General features: G+C 42.2%; 1 protein-coding gene across 1 annotated transcript; it reads right to left on the minus strand.

The window, feature by feature from the left end:
- Positions 1–578: 578 nt before the first annotated feature.
- Positions 579–8,593, minus strand: LOC129632475 (zinc finger protein 345-like). Its single transcript, XM_055554119.1, has 2 exons — positions 8,542–8,593; positions 579–3,868 (listed from the first exon to the last, which is right to left on the minus strand). Exon 2 carries the CDS (start codon positions 3,837–3,839, stop codon positions 1,377–1,379), a length of 2,463 nt encoding a protein of 820 aa, XP_055410094.1. The 5' UTR covers positions 3,840–3,868; positions 8,542–8,593; the 3' UTR covers positions 579–1,376.
- Positions 8,594–17,619: the final 9,026 nt, after the last annotated feature.

Consider the following 17,619-nt stretch of genomic DNA (forward strand, 5'->3'; position numbering starts at 1 on the left):
GAATTTCTGAGAGAGGTCAAAGCTAGAATCAGGCAGAGAAAACACCAGTTCTTGCAGTTTAGCCTGTAGAAGTTATGCTGGGTGAGGTGTTCTGGGCTCCATAGGGTGAGTGTGAATTAATCCACTCAAGCCAAAACAACAAATCCGGTGAGCACTGTGAGGGTGTCATTGAAGGGGGGCTTGTAAAGTAGACCCTGGGGTTCAGCAAGACTGTTGATCTCAAGGAAGCTGGTCATCTAGACCAGGTGCTCACAGGACTGGCTTTTGTGAGTTCAAGAAACCGCAGGCTGCCTGCTGCCCAGACAGATGCTGAGGCAGCAACAGCATGGACCAGTTTACGGAAATTGTCAACAATATTCATTTTTTGATATAAGGATATGTGATTTGTGACTTTTACAGCTTACCAGACAAAGCCTAGGAAGCACTTAGGAAGCATGGTATACACTAATTCCACGCCTCTTCCAGGAAGACTTTCTAATACGTTTCTGGGTTATCACAGAAGCTGTCTTCATTTCAACATTGTCAAGTAATAATCATGACTTGTGTGTTGATATTATAAAGATACATCAATATTGCAGTGAACTCTCATTGTGTTTTTCTTACAAATCAAGGATATTACTATTGAAACTTTTGAACCAACTTCTATCTTACTTTAATACATGGAAAGATTAAATGATCACTTACATCATGGCAACTTCCAGATATTTCACATCAATGCCAAACACCTCCATTTAGATGGTCATTGTCCATTTTACATTATGGTATCCTTCATCTTCTAAAGGAGGATAGATAGAAATTGTGTTGCAACACAATATAAAAAGCTAATCTTTAATAAACCATAAAAAATCTACCTTTCCAAACACAGTAGAAAGCTTAATATGGATTGAGTGTTCTATTACATTCACGTCAAAGAATCTCAAATCATGTCATTATAAACGAGCATACAAATAGCAATCCACTCCAGTACTATTGCCTGGAAAATCCCATAGACACAGGAGCCTGGTAGGCTACAGTCTATGGGGTTGCAAAGTTGGACACGACTGAGCGACTTTACTTTCGCTTTCATACATACAGTGTTAAGAATTGTAACTTTCTAACTATCAACCTTCATCTCATGATTCATGCTAATACGTCCATTTTCTATGTGCTTTAACTATGCAGTACTCCCTACAGTCATTGTACTTCAGAGAAACTTCTGAAAACAAGATTAGTGAAATGCCTTCTATTATGCAATCTCTGATATTTATTTCCATTTAACTTTTGATTAAATACTTTTCTACATATTGGTTACATCATTTCCATTGGTTTTTTTGTATACACTCTTGTGTTTTCTGATGCATGTTTAGCGCAAACCTCTTCCATCACATGTTCCGTTACTAGAGTTTCTCTCCAGTGTGTGTTCTCTGATGTTTACTGAGATGAGCACTCTGACTAAAGGCTTTGCCACATTCGGTACATTCATAAGGTCTCTCTCCAGTATGCATTCGCCGATGTAGAGTAAGAGCTGACTTGTAACCAAAGGCTTTGCCACATTCAGTACATGTATATGGTCTCTCTCCAGTATGCACGCGCCGATGTTCAGTAAGGTTATAACGCGTAATAAAGGTCTTGCCACATTCTGTACATTTATAACGTCTATCCCCGGTATGAATTCGGTGATGTTGAGTAAGGGCTGAACTCCTAATAAAGGCTCTGCCACATTCTTTACATTTGTATGGTTTCTCCCCAGTATGGATTCGATGATGTCTAGTAAGAACTGAGCAATGATGAAAGGCTTTGTTACATTCTTTACATGTATAAGGCTTCTCTCCAGTATGGATTCGCTTATGATAGGTTAGATCTGAGTAACAGATAAAGGCTTTGCTACATTCTGTACATTTATAAAGTTTCTCTCCAGTATGAATTTGCTGATGTTGAATTAGATTTGAGTTGTAAGTAAAGGCTTTGCCACATACTGTACATTTATAAGGTTTCTCTCCAGCGTGAATTCGCTGATGTCGAGTAAGAAATGAGGAGCGACGAAAGGCTTTGTTACATACTTTACATATATAAGGTTTCTCTCCAGTATGAATTCGCTGATGTTCAATAAGGTCTGAGTTGCAAATAAAGGCTTTGCTACATTCTGTACATTTATAAGGTTTCTCTCCAGCATGAATTCGCTGATGTTGAATAAGGCTTGAGTTGTAAGTAAAGGCTTTGCTACATTCTGTACATTTATAAGGTTTCTCTCCAGTATGAATTCTCCGATGTTTAATAAGAAGTGACTTGTAAGTAAAGGCTTTGCCACATTCTGTACATTTATAAGGTTTCTGTCCAGTGTGAATTCGCTGATGTTGAGTAAGAAATGAGGAGCGACGAAAGGCTTTGTTACATTCTTTACATATATAAGGTTTCTCTCCAGTATGAATTCGCTGATGTTCAATACGGTCTGAATTGTAAGTAAAGGCTTTGCTACATTCTGTACATTTATAAGGTTTCTCTCCTGTATGAGTTCGCCGATGTTGAATAAGAAGTGAGTTGTAAGTAAAGGCTTTGCTACATTCTGTACATTTATAAGGTTTCTCTCCAGTATGAATTCGCTGATGTTCAATAAGGTCTGAGTTGTAAGTAAAGGCTTTGCCACATACTGTACATTTATACGGTTTCTCTCCAGTGTGAATTTGCTGATGTTCAGTAAGAAATGAGGAACAATGAAAGGCTTTGTTACATTCTTTACATATATAAGGTTTCTTTCCAGCATGAATTCGCTGATGTTGAGTAAGAAGTGAGTGACAGTTAAATGCTCTGCTACATTCTGTACATTTGAAGGGTTTCCTTCCTGTATGAATTCTCCTATGTCTACTAAGATTGGATGACTTACTAAACACTTTCTCACATACCTTACACTTGTTTTCTTTCTGTGGATTCTGAACAGTGTCCTGTTGAGTAAGTTCTGAACAGTGATTAGAAACCTTACCATATTCACTACAAGTCCTGTCTCCAGTACAAGTACTCTTATCTAGAGAAAAACCTGACATATGATCAAAGGTATTTCTACATTTATTAATTTTAGAATCCTTGTTTAAAGATTCGGGTCCCTGATGTTTCTTAAGGTTTGAGTCTCCTTCAACTGTATACCTAGTTTCATTGCCTGAATATCTTCTCAGTCCGCCATAAATACTCTTGTAATTATTGGAGCTGGGGCTCTTACTTAAGGTCTGACTCATTTTATTATACCTGGAAAGTTGTTGTGTATTAACCATATCACAATATGTATTGAAGAATGATGGTTGGATTGCATCTCTTCCATTATCATCAACATTATATATCTTGGACTGGATAGAAGATATCTGTTGGGGGAAGAACAATGACACCCTGCTCACGGATCCCTGAAATTGCTTAGATTTTGAATTTTCACACTCATTGTTAAATTGTAGGTGTTCAGACATCCTTGAATGTATGTTTAGTCGAAGCCTACGTTCACAATTGTCTGAATGAGTATTTGCAGTAGAGACTAGATTACCTTCCAGATTTTCCACGTTTTCTTTTAGAGAACATGTATGTTTCAAAAAAGGATGGACATCTTTTCTTAAACACTTACACTTCTCGGCAGATAGTGAAGATTGAAGTTGCTGTTTTTCCCAATTTGACTCAGGCTGCTCATTTCTTTTTGCAGTACTCTTAGCATTATTTGTAAGTGTCTCCATTTCTTTATGTCCATATAAACATCCTCTCTGTCTTTCATATACCCTGGTATATTCCCAATCTTTCATTAAATTTAAGTTTCTGAGGTGAAATGTTTGATATATTCCTAGGTTTGCTTTTGGGAATACATCTTCTAATGCTGGATTCTTTGGCATCAAATCCTGGGTGTCTTGTGGAGACACAGCTGAAAGATACCAAATAACAAGTAATTTTATCTGCTATTCTCAGTGAATATCTTTAAAGATTTAAAGAAAACTGATGACCATAGCTAGTTTAAAAATAAAACAGAGATGGAAGGATCAAGATGCCAGAGGCTTAGGCAGATGTGGAGCTCATCTCTCTCTCCACAAATGAATGAGAAATGGAACAATTCTCACAGAGCCCAGCTGAACACTAGCAGAGGCCCTTGGAAATCTGAAAGGACAAGAAAGCTTCCTGCTCTGCAGGGTAGGACAAAAGAAAGAAGGAAAAAGAAGAGGAGAGGACGTGGGTTGGGGCCTGCAACTCTGCAGGGAGATGAAAGTGAGGAGAGGTCCCCATATCCGAGGAAGCCCCTCATTGGGGGAGCTCAGTTTGGACAGAAGGAGAGCCTCATTCTCTGTGGGAAGAGAACATGGCAAACAGTGTGTGGCAGCAGGACACAGTGAGACCTGCACACAGGGTGCTGACCCCAGCCCTGCCCACCCAGCCTTAGCGGCATGTCCAGCAATGCAGACAAGGGCTGGGTGCCGAAATGTGGGATTTGGAGAGCAGACCCAGGCAGAGGACTTCGGTTCGCTGTGAGGATACATCCTGAGGGGACGGGAGTGAGGGAGGAGGTCTCTAAAGGGATGCTTCTGGAGGAAGCCTGAACCACCATAGAGAGAGTGTCATTGTTGAGTGATGCCCAGGGAATGAGCCCACTGCATCCCTTGTCCCTTGTGCCTGCCCCTGCTAGCCAAGGAATAGGAAGAACTCTACCCAGCCTGGGGTCTTTTGAGCCCCAGCCATGGCCTCCCCCATCGACCTCCTCCATAATCAGCAGAATCCTGAGCTCTGGGGCAGCCTCAGGAGAAGACACCTGTGAGTTGGCCACAAGCACAGATGGAGCAGAAAGCACAGGCGAACACCAGCAATAAAGAAGAAAAGCTGAAAACTCTCCTTGCAGCAACACAAGCCATGGTCTTACACCCATGACCAGCTTTGTAACCTCAGCCCCTACAGAGCATCTGAACCAACAACCAAGGGCTCTCTCATTCCTGGCAGGTATAGCTTTAGTAGCTGTAGACTTTGTGGGCTCCTACTCAAGGGGGCTGGGCGAGGACAGAGCCAGAGCTGCTCCGTAGCACCACAGCGGGTCCAGCTCCACGCTGAATGCAATCCCAGAACCTGACTTCACTGAATCCATGCTGGTGACCTTGTGAAAACAACAGCTGAGAGACACCAGGACCGTGTGTCATCATGCCCATGGTTAAGGTGGGGCCAAGAGCAGTTCCAACACTACATAAGGAGAGCTTGCAGAACGCATGAGAGGGGGCACCAGAGCACACCCTGAGGTGAACATTCCTACAGGAGTAATACTTAGTGTCTTCTCTCCCAGTGGGTGTGCTCCAATCCCACCTGCCTCGCACCACAGATCAGAATCACAGCAAAGACTCAGATCTGGGGGCTGTATTCCACCACACAGGGAGCAGGCACCACCAGAGACAAGGCATTAACAACCACAGAATAAGGGGGAAACAGCCCTGAATATCCAGGGCAGGCTCTGGTCACAGTTCACAGCAATCAGAGCACAGATCAAGAGAGGATAAGGGCACAAACCTCTGGACCAACCTCACCCACTAAGGTGCAGATACCAGAAGGAAGATTAACTAGGTGGCTGCACCCTTCAAAACAAAGACCACATACAGAACGCAGGACAATATGAGATGGCAAAGAAATATGTTACAGGGCAAGAAACAACATAAAACCCTCCAAGGACCACTGAGTGATAGGCAATCTAATGATTACTTCTTGATTTTAGTCATCTTAAGTGGAGACAACGAATACTTGCACAAATCCTAGGTGTCTAGTAATTCTTAAATCCACTTCTTGCCACACATGTTTCTGAGAATGTGTTATTAGCTGTTTCAATCTAAGAATCATAAATGATAGTGACAGAGAACTAGTCAGAAACTGAGGACACATAAGACAGTGTCCGAGGAAGCTGAATACAAATAAGATAAACTTAATAAAGTACTAGTTTTAAGAAATTAAATAAGGAGAGAGACTTTAAAACTATGATTGAAAGAGGGAACTCTACTCATTGCTCTGTGGAGACCTAAATGGGAACGAAATCAATAGGACAGTAAAGACTAGAGATCTCTTTAAGAAAATTAGAGGTACCGGGAATATTTCATGCAAAGATGGCAACAATAAAGGACAGAAACAGGATGGACCTAAAAGAAGAAGAAGATATTAAGAGAAGTAGGCAAGAATATATGGAAGAACTATACAAAAAAGATCTTAATGACCGAGATAACCACGATGGTGTGGTCACTCACCTAGTAACAGACATCCTGGCATCCAAAGTAAAGTCGGCCTTAGAAGGCATGAGGACCAACAAACCTAGTGCAGGTGATGGAACTCCAGCTGACCTATTTCAAGTCCTAAAAGATGATAATGCTAAAGTTCTGCACTCGATAAGCCAGCAAATTTGGAAAACTCAGCAGTGGCCTCAGGACGGAAAAAGGTCAGTTTTCATTCCAATCACAAAGAAAAGCAATGCCAAAGAACGCTCAAACTACTACACAATTTCCCTCATTTCCAACAATAGCAAAGGCTCCAAATTCTCCAAGCGAGGCTTTAACAGCACGTGAACTGAGAGCTTCCAGAGGTTCAAGCTGGATTTAGAAACGGCAGAGGAATCAGAGATCAAATTGCCAACATCCTTTGGATCATATAAAAAGTGAGAGAGTTCTGGAGATACGACAACATCTGCTTTATTGACAATATCACAGCCTTTGATTGTGTGGACAACAAGAAACTGTGGAAAATTCTTAAAGAGATGGGAACACCAGACTACCTTACCTGCCTCCTGAGAAATCTGTATGCATGTCAACAGGCAGCAGGGAGAACTGGACATGTGACAACAGACTGATTCCAAATTGGGAAAGGAGTATGTCAAGGCTGTATACTGTCACCCTGCTTATTTAACTTATATGCACAGTACATAATGTGACATACTGGGAAAGATGAAGCACAAATTGGAATCATGATTTCAGGGAGAAATATCCATAATCTCAGATATAAAGATGACACCACCCTTAGGGCAGAAAGCGAAGAGGAACTGAGGAGTCTCTTGATGAAACTGAAAGAAGAGCCTGAAAAAGCTGGCTTCAAACTCAACCTTCAAAAAACAAAGATCATGGCACCGGTCAGATCATTTCATGGCAAACAGTGGGAGAAAGAGTGGAAACAGTGTGAAACTGTATTTTCTGGGGGTTCCAAAATCACTGCAGATGGTGACTACCGCCAGGAAAGTAAAAGACACTTGCTCCTTGGAAGAAAAGCTATGACCGACCTAGGCAGCATATTAAAAAGCAGAAACATTACTTTGCTGACAAAGGTCCATCTAGTCAAAGTTATATTGTTTCCAGTAGTCATGTATGGATGTGAGAGTTGGACCATGAAGAAAGCTGAGTGTTGAAGAATTCATGCTTTTGAACTGTGGTATTGGAGAAGACTCTTGAGAGTGCCTTGTACTGCAAGAAGATCACACTACTCCATCCTAATGGAAATCAGTCCTCAATATTCGTTGGAAGGACATGGTGAAGCTGATGTTCTAATACTTTGGCCACCTGATGTGAAGAACTGACCCACTGAAAAAGACCCTTATGCCAGGAAAGATTGAAGATGAGAGGAGAAGGGGACGACAGAGGGTGAGATGGGAGATGGTTGCATGGCATCACTGACTCGATGGATATGAGTTTCAGCAGGCTCTGGGAGTTAAGTGATTGACAGGGAAGCCTGGCCTGCTGCATACCATGGATCGCAGACTCAGATTCAATGGAACGACGGAACTGAACTGACCGATACGTATAAATAATTATCTTTGCTGTATAGGAGAACAAAATTGGAAAACAGCTATATTCCAATTAGAACTTTTAATAAAGATTTCTTCATATAATGTAAAAATTGTCATAGTTTGAACCAACCATTAATAATGTAGTGGAAAATGTGCTAAGATTTTATGTCCATTTATTTTAAAATTCTATGAGGTAATAAAACACAATAAAGTATTTTAGCATGTTAGAATTGGGGCAAATACACAAAAGATATTTCATATGAGATCATATAAGGTAATGAGAAACTTTCAAGTCAACCTCAGATGTGCACTGTTTCATTTTCACCAGGTTTTGCTTTCTGCAGTGAAAAATTACTTGAATTTGAAATTTATTTAGAAGGTCCTATGTGTCGCTCCTAGTGGATAGGAAATTATAAATCAGAGAATAAAATCCTGTCCCTAGTATTCCAGGAATTTCGGCAGTTTTTCTACCATTTCACTCACACATTTCTGTCTAGAGGTAGAAGGAAACTTTAAAAGGACTGTCATACAGTTACTCAGAAATGGGCAGAGTTTTCCTAGGGCCCCCAAGAAATCGAAGAGCAATGAATAAATGCAGTTTGTCAAAAGCCAAGAAGAGACTTTTAGGTCACACTGTGATGGAGAAAAGTAATCACTGGAGATAAATTCATGAATGATTTAAGAGAGAGAATGGGGCAGGTGATACATTTCTATCACAGTAGCAGAACAAACCCACGTTTTCGAAAACCATTTCCATTGAAGCAAATCTCCCAACACCATCTGAGTCATCATCTCCAACCATTCATACCTACCTGGGTAAATGGCTGTTGTTTCAATTCTCCTTATATTCCTGGGATCCCTCAATAGCTCCAGAAAGGTGACCAGGTCCACCTTAGAGACAAGCCCTGGTGATCAGAGAAAGGAATATTTGTGTTGTTAGAGATTCATCAGTATCGAATCCAATATGTATTCAGGTGAGACGAGAATGCCTTTTCTTCTAGAAAACGATTTCCTGAAATACTTTATTCAAAGCCGCTATACAATACTAACACACACCTAACAATCAGGTCCTGAGATTCTGGTCAAGTAGCGCTAAGGCAAAGGTAAGTAGAGTCAATGTGAGATTAAGAGAGGGTGCAGCTATTTAATACCACAGAACTTACACAATTACCAGTAACATAGAATGAAGGATGCAGAGTACATCAAGGAAGAAAAACATCACCAGCACAACGATTCATCATGAAGCCTTTCTTTCTAAACTCAGAAATAACCTATTATCCCCTAGAGAGTACAGATCTGAAAATACTGTGGGAAGCAGAAAATTTCAGAAGACATTCTAGAAGTGATGGAACAAAAATGCAGTGGGTAGATAAGGGATTCTGGAAGGCAGATATCCTCACCCAAGGAGGCCAGGTTCCTGTAGTTCTCTAACATCACGCTCCTGTACAATTTCCGCTGACCGAGGTCCAGGCATTCCCACTCCTCTTGAGTGAAGTCTATGGCCACATCCTGAAACGTCAGCCATCCCTGAAATACAAGGTACAGATGCCAATAGGCCATGGGAAGTCTTCCTAATGTGATCCATATACCATTCAGTCAGATAAAATCTGAGTAATAGGCAAATTTGGCCTTGGAATACGGAATGAAGCAGGGAAAAGACTAATAAGAGTTTTGCCAAGAAACTGCACTGGTCATAACAAACACCCTCTTCCAACAACACAAGAGAAGACTCTACACATGGACATCACCAGATGGTCAACATCGAAATCAGATTGATTATATTCTTTGCAGCCAAAGATGGAGCAGCTCTATACAGTCAACAAAAACAAGACCAGGAGCTGACTGTGCCTCAGACCATGAACTCCTTATTGCCAAATTCAGACTTAAATTGAAGAAAGTAGGGGAAATCACTAGACCATTCAGGTATGACCTAAATCAAATCCCTTATGATTATACAGTGGAAGTGAGAAATAGATTTAAGGGACTAGATCTGATAGATAAGAGTGCCTGATGAACTATGGAATGAGGTTCGTGACATTGTACAGGAGACAGGGATCAAGACCATCCCCATGGAAAAGAAATGCAAAAAAGCACAATGGCTGTCTGGGGAGGGCTTACAAATAGCTGTGAAAAGAAGAGAAGCGAAAAGCAAAGGAGAAAAGGAAAGATATAAGCATCTGAATGCAGAGTTCCAAAGAATAGCAAGAAGAGATAAGAAAGCCTTCCTCAGCGATCAATACAAAGAAATAGAGGAAAACAACAGAAGGGCAAAGACTAGAGATCCCTTCAAGAAAATTAGAGATACCAAGGGAACATTTCATGCAAAGATGGGCTCGATAAAGGACAGAAATGGTATGGACCTAACAGAAGCAGAAGATATTAAGAAGAGGTGGCAAGAATACACAGAAGAACTGTACAGAAAAGATGTTCACGACCCAGATAATCACAATGGTGTGATCACTGATCTGGAGCCAGACATCCTGGAATGTGAAGTCAAGTGGGCTTTAGAAAGCATCACTATGAACAAAGCTAGTGGAGGTGATGGAATTCCAGCTATTTCAAATCCTGAAAGATGATGCTGTGAAAGTGCTGCACTCAATATGCCAGCACATTTGGAAAACTCCGCAGTGGCCACAGGACTGGAAAAGGTCAGTTTTCATTCCAATCCCAAAGAAAGGCAATGCCAAAGAATGCTCAAACTACTGCACAATTGCACTCATCTCACATGCTAGTAAGTAATGCTCAAAATTCTCCAAGCTAGGCTTCAGCAATACGTGAGGCGTGAACTTCCTGATGTTCAAGCTGCTTTTAGAAATCACAGAGGAACCAGAGATCAAATTGCCAACATCCGCTGGATCACGGAAAACGAGAGAGTTCCAGAAAAACATCTATCTCTGCATTATTGACTATGCCAAAGCCTTTGACTGTGTGGATCACAATAGACTGTGGAAAATTCTTCAAGAGATGGGCCTACCAGACCACCTGACCTGCCTCTTGAGAAATCTGTATGCAGGTCAGGAAGCAACAGTTAGAACTGGACAGGGAACAACAGACTGGTTCCAAATAGGAAAAGGAGTTCATCAAGGCTGTATATTGTCACCCTGTTTATTTAACTTATATGCAGAGTACATCATGAGAAACACCGGACTGGAAGAAGCACAAGCTGGAATCAAGACTGCCGGGAGAAATATTAATCACCTCAGATATGCAGATGACACCACCCTTATGGCAGAAAGTGAAGAGGAACTCAAAAGTCTCTTGATGAAAGTGAAAGTGGAGAGTGACAAAGTTGGCTTAAAGATCAACATTCAAAAAACGAAGATCATGGCATCTGATCCCATCACTTCATGGGAAATAGATGGGGAAACAGTGGAAACAGTAGCAGACTTTATTTTTGGGGCTCCAAAATCACTGCAGATGGTGAATGCAGCCAGGAAATTAAAAGACACTTACTCCTTGAAAGGAAAGTTATGACCAACATAGACTGCATATTCAAAAGCAGAGATTACTTTGCCAACAAAGGTCCATCTAGTCAAGCCTTGGTTTTTCCTATAGTCATGTATGAATGTGAGAGTTGGACGGTGAAGAAGGCTGAACGCTGAAGAATTGATCTTTTGAACTGTGATATTGGAGAAGACTCTTGAGAGTCCCTTGGACTGCAAGAGGATCCAACCAGTCCATTCTGAAGGAGATCAGCCCTGGGATTTCTTTGGAAGGAATGATGGTAAAGCTGGAACTCCAGTACTTTGGCCACCTCATGCGAAGAGTTGACTCATTGGAAAAGTCTCTGATGCTGGGAGGGATTGGGGGCAGGAGGAGAAGGGGACGACAGAGGATGAGATGGCTGCATGGCATCACTGACTCGATGGATGTGAGTCTGAGTGAACTCCGAGAGTTGGTGATGGACACGGAGGCCTGGCGTGCTGTGATTCATGGGGTTGAAAAGAGTCGGACACGACTGAGCGACTGAACTGCACTGAACTGAGACTCTTTGGCTGGCAATACTCTGTCTTCTGTCATTCTGATGTGCCAGGAGGGCAATGGGTCCCTTGCGGTCATGATTATCATTAAGTGTAAACAAACCCGTTCAGAAGTTAAGAAGCTTATCAAGTCCAAAGAAACAGCATTTCAGGAAAGAGACAGAACAAACAAACAGAAGGACTATGCCTCTTACCTCGGAATGAGTCATTTCTGACTCCCTGCTTTATTCTTCCTCTGGGCTTCCTTCTCACGTAAGATCAGTCTTGGGAAGTGACCCCTGAATGTTGAAAATAGACTGTTTAATACTTAGAAAAACACATCGAGCTCCCTGTAACACAGCCCCACACAGAGGGAGGATCTCAACAGGTACAAAATACAATCCTCTACGGCCACTGACACAGCAGGGATTCTGGAACACAGAATCAAACGAGGTGTTTTTCGTTTTCTTCTTTTCTTCAGAACTCGCGGCCCTTCCTGTGAAAACCACACGTTCTAGGCTGACCCTCCCCTTCAAACCTTAGGCGAGACCCTGACCAAACTCCTTACAGAATAGAGCCTCCTTCACCTCTTCGTGGATCAGGGACTTAGGGGTTGGGCAATGCAGGACTTTAAGCAGCGGTCTCTACAAGTTAGAAGGTAGAACTGCCAGAGAAGGACGTGGAGTCTAGAACGATATTAACAGGAAGCGGACGTGGACCCCAAGGTCCCGGCAGCTAAGATAAAGGACTTCAGAACTTCTGACGGCGATGCGAGGACACACACTGGGAACGGGAAAATGGGAACGGTGGTTTGAACGTTCACAGAGACCCCCGAAAGCCACGTGTGAAGGACAACAGGCTGTGGGACTAGGAATCGGGTTTTAAACAAACAAAACTCACCAGAACACTCGGTCGCTCATTTAAACTCAATTCCGGGTCTGCAGGATACTGCGCACGCGCGGGAGGAAGATCCGGTACAGAGGAAGGTGAGTGCGCTTCGCTGCAGCCAAAGATAGGCGAGGAAAGGGGAGAGGGTGGGACGAGGCCGGAAGCGCAGGTACTTACGGGCGGGGCCCGTGGGGACGGAGACTTGCCTCCCCTCACCCCCGCCCCTGTCAGTTTTGGGTCCGTTGGTCCTTCTGTCCAGCTGTGCTTCCTTTCTCTGCCTTTTGATGCCTTTAAATCTCTTTGATTTCCTCTGGAGCAGAGCTGTTTCCTGCCTGTTCTAAGTTAGTGTTTCAAACAACTTAAGGCAAAAGAGAAGAATTTTGAGAGCTGCCTCTATGGAAAGCGGAGATGTTTTCAGCAAGTCGATAAACGGGGAAATTTCAAAAGCCCTTTGTGTGAGTGTGTGAAGATGGGTGTCTCCTCAGTGATGAAAAGCAGAATGTAATCGCTCAGATAATCCGTTGAGAGGAAGCCTCAGGAATTGTAACCAGAAACCTCCTTACATCAGGGAAGCTGGCTTTTCTCTTAGGAAGTGATTCCAGAAAGAAAGAGGGAGATAGGAATCCACATTGTCGTTTATAACGTAACCACAGAAATGACATACCGTTACTCCTGTCAGAATCTGTTGATACACAGATTGCCTCTGTTAATTGTTGCTGCTGCTGCTGAAGCAACCAATTGCCTTGCTTCTTCCAGGAGTGAAGAAGTTTCCAAGAAGCAGGACTTTTTGTGCTAAAACTGGGCACGAAATTAGGCAAATGGGACGCTTGGATCACATCGACTGCTCTGCACTTAGCTTCACAAACACCCTCTCCTACTGTTGGCTTTCTTTCCTAACCTCCCCCTCTTCACCCAGTCCTTGAAAGGATAATCTGGAGAAGCGCTAACGCAAGACATGAAAACTAGTAAGAGGCCCACAGACCATTGTATCCCAGGAGAGTACACCTTTCTCTTTAAATGTGAGATTAGCAACTTCCCTAGTAGTCCAGTGGTTAAGATGCTGTGCTTCCACTGCAGGTTATTATTGGGTTCAATCCGTGCTCGGGGAGTTAAGATCTCAGAGTTGAAGGTTTAATCATTTCTTACACAGAAAGAGCATTAATCATTACAATATAAAGGAAAATGTATGTCAAGGTAATAAATTACTTATTAAAGAAAATGTGTTTAGGATCATCCCCAGCAGCCCAGTGGTTAAGACCCCACCTTCCGATGCAGCATTGCGGTTCCTTCCCTAGCCAGGGAGCTAAGATCCCACATGTTTGGAGGTGTGAACAAAAAAGAAAATATGTTTCTTAAGTATCTGTGAGTGGGGACAAATTCTAAGTAGAGGATATTGATACTGATTGTCATGATAAATGTATCAGTAGGTCAATTCTGACGGTTCCCTGCTGGAACCTCTGGTTCTGAATATGACTTTGGTCACTAAGAACTAGGAGAATATTCTCTAGGGAGTTGGCACTAAGGTGTACCTGCTATTGCAGACTACAGTGGAAATTATGCGGGAATTTCTATCAGACATTGAATCCTAACTATAAACAGGGGGTATTTGCCTCAAGATACTTTTTGAGAAGTTCTATGACATTTTAGACAATGAGGTATAAACATTTCACCTTTGTAAAATGACAGATGGAGAAATTCTTGAAAATCCCTCTCAGGTGCTTTGGCTCCATCTCTCTACTCATAATCTAAACGGAGGCACAGTTCAGTGGTCTCAAGAATAGGAAATAACTCGTTTTTGGTAGAAACACTTCTCATGGATACAAACTATACAAGCAGACACATGAAATTCCCTTCCTTTGTCAGACCTCAGTATTTACTACTGGTTCCTTGTGAGTCCCTGTCTGTCTCCAGGGACCAAAGGGAATAGAACCTTCCTTAAGCATTTCAGGAGTCCCTTTGGAGATGATCGGTACAAACTTTTAATTGTTGTTTTATCATTAGCAACTGAGCCATAAAGATTTCCACAAATAATCACAGTTCTCCAAGCCTGTCTCACATCGCAGATACAGGTGAAAAGATAATTGTAGTTTTGAGGGGTCATGAGGTCACAGAATCACAAACCCCTATCTAGGGGTCTGGCTGCGTCCCTGTCCGCAGCTTGCCATTTCCTTCTCCAATGCTTGAAAGTGAAAAGTGAAAATGTAGTCGGTCCCCCACAGGAGCAGCTTGATGTGACCAGCACTCTGAACCTAATATCTGGGCTATGTGAGGATATCAAGTGAGTATTTTCTGTTTCAGCTTGTGGGCAAGAATCTGCAAGAAACAGGTGCTTTCAGGAGTCTGGGTTGGTGACCATTCAGGAAAACAAAGTGTTCTGACTCAAAGTAATGCAGTGCCAAAGCAACACTGGAAGGAGGAAGAATTCAAAAAATGTAATGGAGCTATTAAAGAGAGATTAGGTGCTACCAGATGTCAATTCGCAATGCCTCCTAACATATCTTAGTGTAATTCTTTTTGAAAAATATTTATTTATTTGGCTGTACTGGATCTTTGGAGAAGGCAATGGCACCCCACTCCAGTACTCTTGCCTGGAAAATCCCATGGACAGAAGAGCCAGTTAGGTTGCAGTGCGAGGGGTCGCTAAGACTGGGACATGACTGAGCCACTTCATTTTCACTTTTCACTTTCAAGCATTGGAGAAGGAAATGGCAACCCACTCCAGTGTTCTTGCCTGGAGAATCCCAGGGACGGGGGAGCCTGGTGGGCTGCAGTTTATGGGGTCGCACAGAGTCATACTCGACTGAAGTGACTTAGCTGCAGCAGCAACTGGATCTTACTTGTGCTATATGGGATTTAGTTCCCTGATCAGGGATCAAACCTAGGCACCTCCCCCAAGTCCTGACCCCCCACCCCCCACCCCCGCCCTCGCCGAAGCTAGCATTGAGAGCCAGATGTCTTAGTCACTGGACCACCAAGGAAATCACAGTGTAATTTTTTTGACAGTGATTGTTATTTTAGAATCCAAGTGATATGAAACCTAACGTTTAGTGTAACTAATGACTGGAATTGTAGAGATATATGGGAAATTATGGAGTACCTTACAGAAATCATACATTTTGGGGGTTACGATATGTGTGCCAACAGTACCCCCATGAGTAATAAATCTATAGGAATGATATTTATTAGAAACAGTGTATACATTTGACAATAGTGTGCTTAGTCCATCAGACGTGTCTGACTCTTTGCAACGCCATGGACTGTAGACAGCCAGGTTCATCTATCCATGAAAGTCTCCAGGCAAGAATAGTGGAGTGGGTAGCCATATCCTTCTCCAGGGGATCTTTCTGATCAAGGTATCGATCCCTGGTTTCCTGCATTGTTGGCAGGTTCTCTACCATCTGAACTACCAGAAAGCAGTAGAAATACCTTCTCTGCCTCTGGAATTTATAAAGCGCTTAACAGAGACATTGTTTCCTATTGAAAAATACATAAATGGGTGACTTGGGTCAGACCATTTTCCAAAAGTAACTTCAGAAATGGGTTTCAGATGGCAGCTATCAGGCATAAAAGCCTAGTGTGTCCTATTCTCTGATTTGAAAATATTCTCAAAATTTATAGTTGTATAACTTCATTTTACAAAATAAAAATCACTTTCTTAAAATGTCATTTTCTTTAAATGTGATATATTAATGTTTCAGATATCTTGACTTCCGCTCAACACTTTTAATGTCACATTAATTAACAGATCAGTTTATAATTTGGAATTCAGTTCAGTTCAGACGCTCAGTCCTGTCTGACTCTTTGCGACCCCATGAATCACAGCAGGCCAGGCCTCCCTGTCCATCAGCAACTCCCTGAGTTCACTTAAACTCATGTCCATCGAGTCGGTGATGCCATCGAGCAATCTCATCGTCTATTGTCCCCTTCTCCTCCAGCCCCCAATCCCTCCCAGTGTCAGACTGTTTTCTAATGAGTCAGCTCTTTGCACCAGGTAACCAAAGTACTGGAGTTTCAGGTTCAAAATCCTGCACTCAATGTGCCAGCACATTTGGAAAATTCAGCCCTGGCTTCAGGACTGGAAAATATCAGTTTTGATTCAAATCTCAAAGAAAGGCCATGCCAAAGAATGGTCAAACTGAAGCACAGTTGTTGCACTCATCTCACATGCTAGTAAAGTAGTGCTCGGAATTCTCCAAGCCAGGCTTCAATAGTACGTGAACCAAGAACTTCCAGATGTTCAAGCTGGATTTAGAAAAGGCAAAGGAAGCAAAGATCACATTTCCAAGATCCCTTAGATCATAGAAAAAGTGAGTTCCAGAAAAACCTCTACTTCTGCTTCATTGACTATGTTAAAACATTTGTGTGGATCACAAGAAACTGTGGAAAATTCTTAAAGAGATGGGAAAGCCAGAACACTTTAGCAGTCTCCTGAAAAATTACGATGCAGGTCAAGGAGCAACAATTAGAGCTGGACATGGAGCAGATTGGTTCCACATTTCGAAAGGAGTACATCAAGGCCGTATGTTCTCACATTGCTTATTTAACTTAAATGCAGAGTATTTAGTATTTAAGCTAAATGCGCGGCTGGGTGAGGCACAAACTGGAACCAAGATTGCTGGGAGAAATATCAATAACCTTAGATATGCAGATGACACCACCCTTAAGGCAGAAAGTGAAGAGGAACTAAAGAATCTCTTGATGAAAGTGAAACAGGAGAGTGAAAAAGCTGGCTTCAAACTCAGCATTCAGTAAATGAAGATCATGAAACCCAGTCCCATCACTTCATAGGGTGGACTTCAATAGATGGAGAAACAATGCAAAGAGTGACGGACTTTATTTTCTCGGGCTCCAAAATCACTAGAGATATTGGCTGCAGCCATGAAATTAAAAGGCGCTTGTTTCTTGGAAGAAAAGCCATAACCAACCTAGCGAGCATATTAAAAATCGAGGTCATTACTCTATTAACAAGGGTCTGTATAGTCAGGGCTATGGTGTTTCCAGTAGTCATATATGGATGTGAGAGTTAGACCATAAAGAAAAGTG

The sequence above is a fragment of the Bubalus kerabau genome, chromosome 17, assembly GCF_029407905.1.
Source record: "Bubalus kerabau isolate K-KA32 ecotype Philippines breed swamp buffalo chromosome 17, PCC_UOA_SB_1v2, whole genome shotgun sequence".
In the NCBI taxonomy this organism is placed as follows: domain Eukaryota; kingdom Metazoa; phylum Chordata; class Mammalia; order Artiodactyla; family Bovidae; genus Bubalus; species Bubalus kerabau.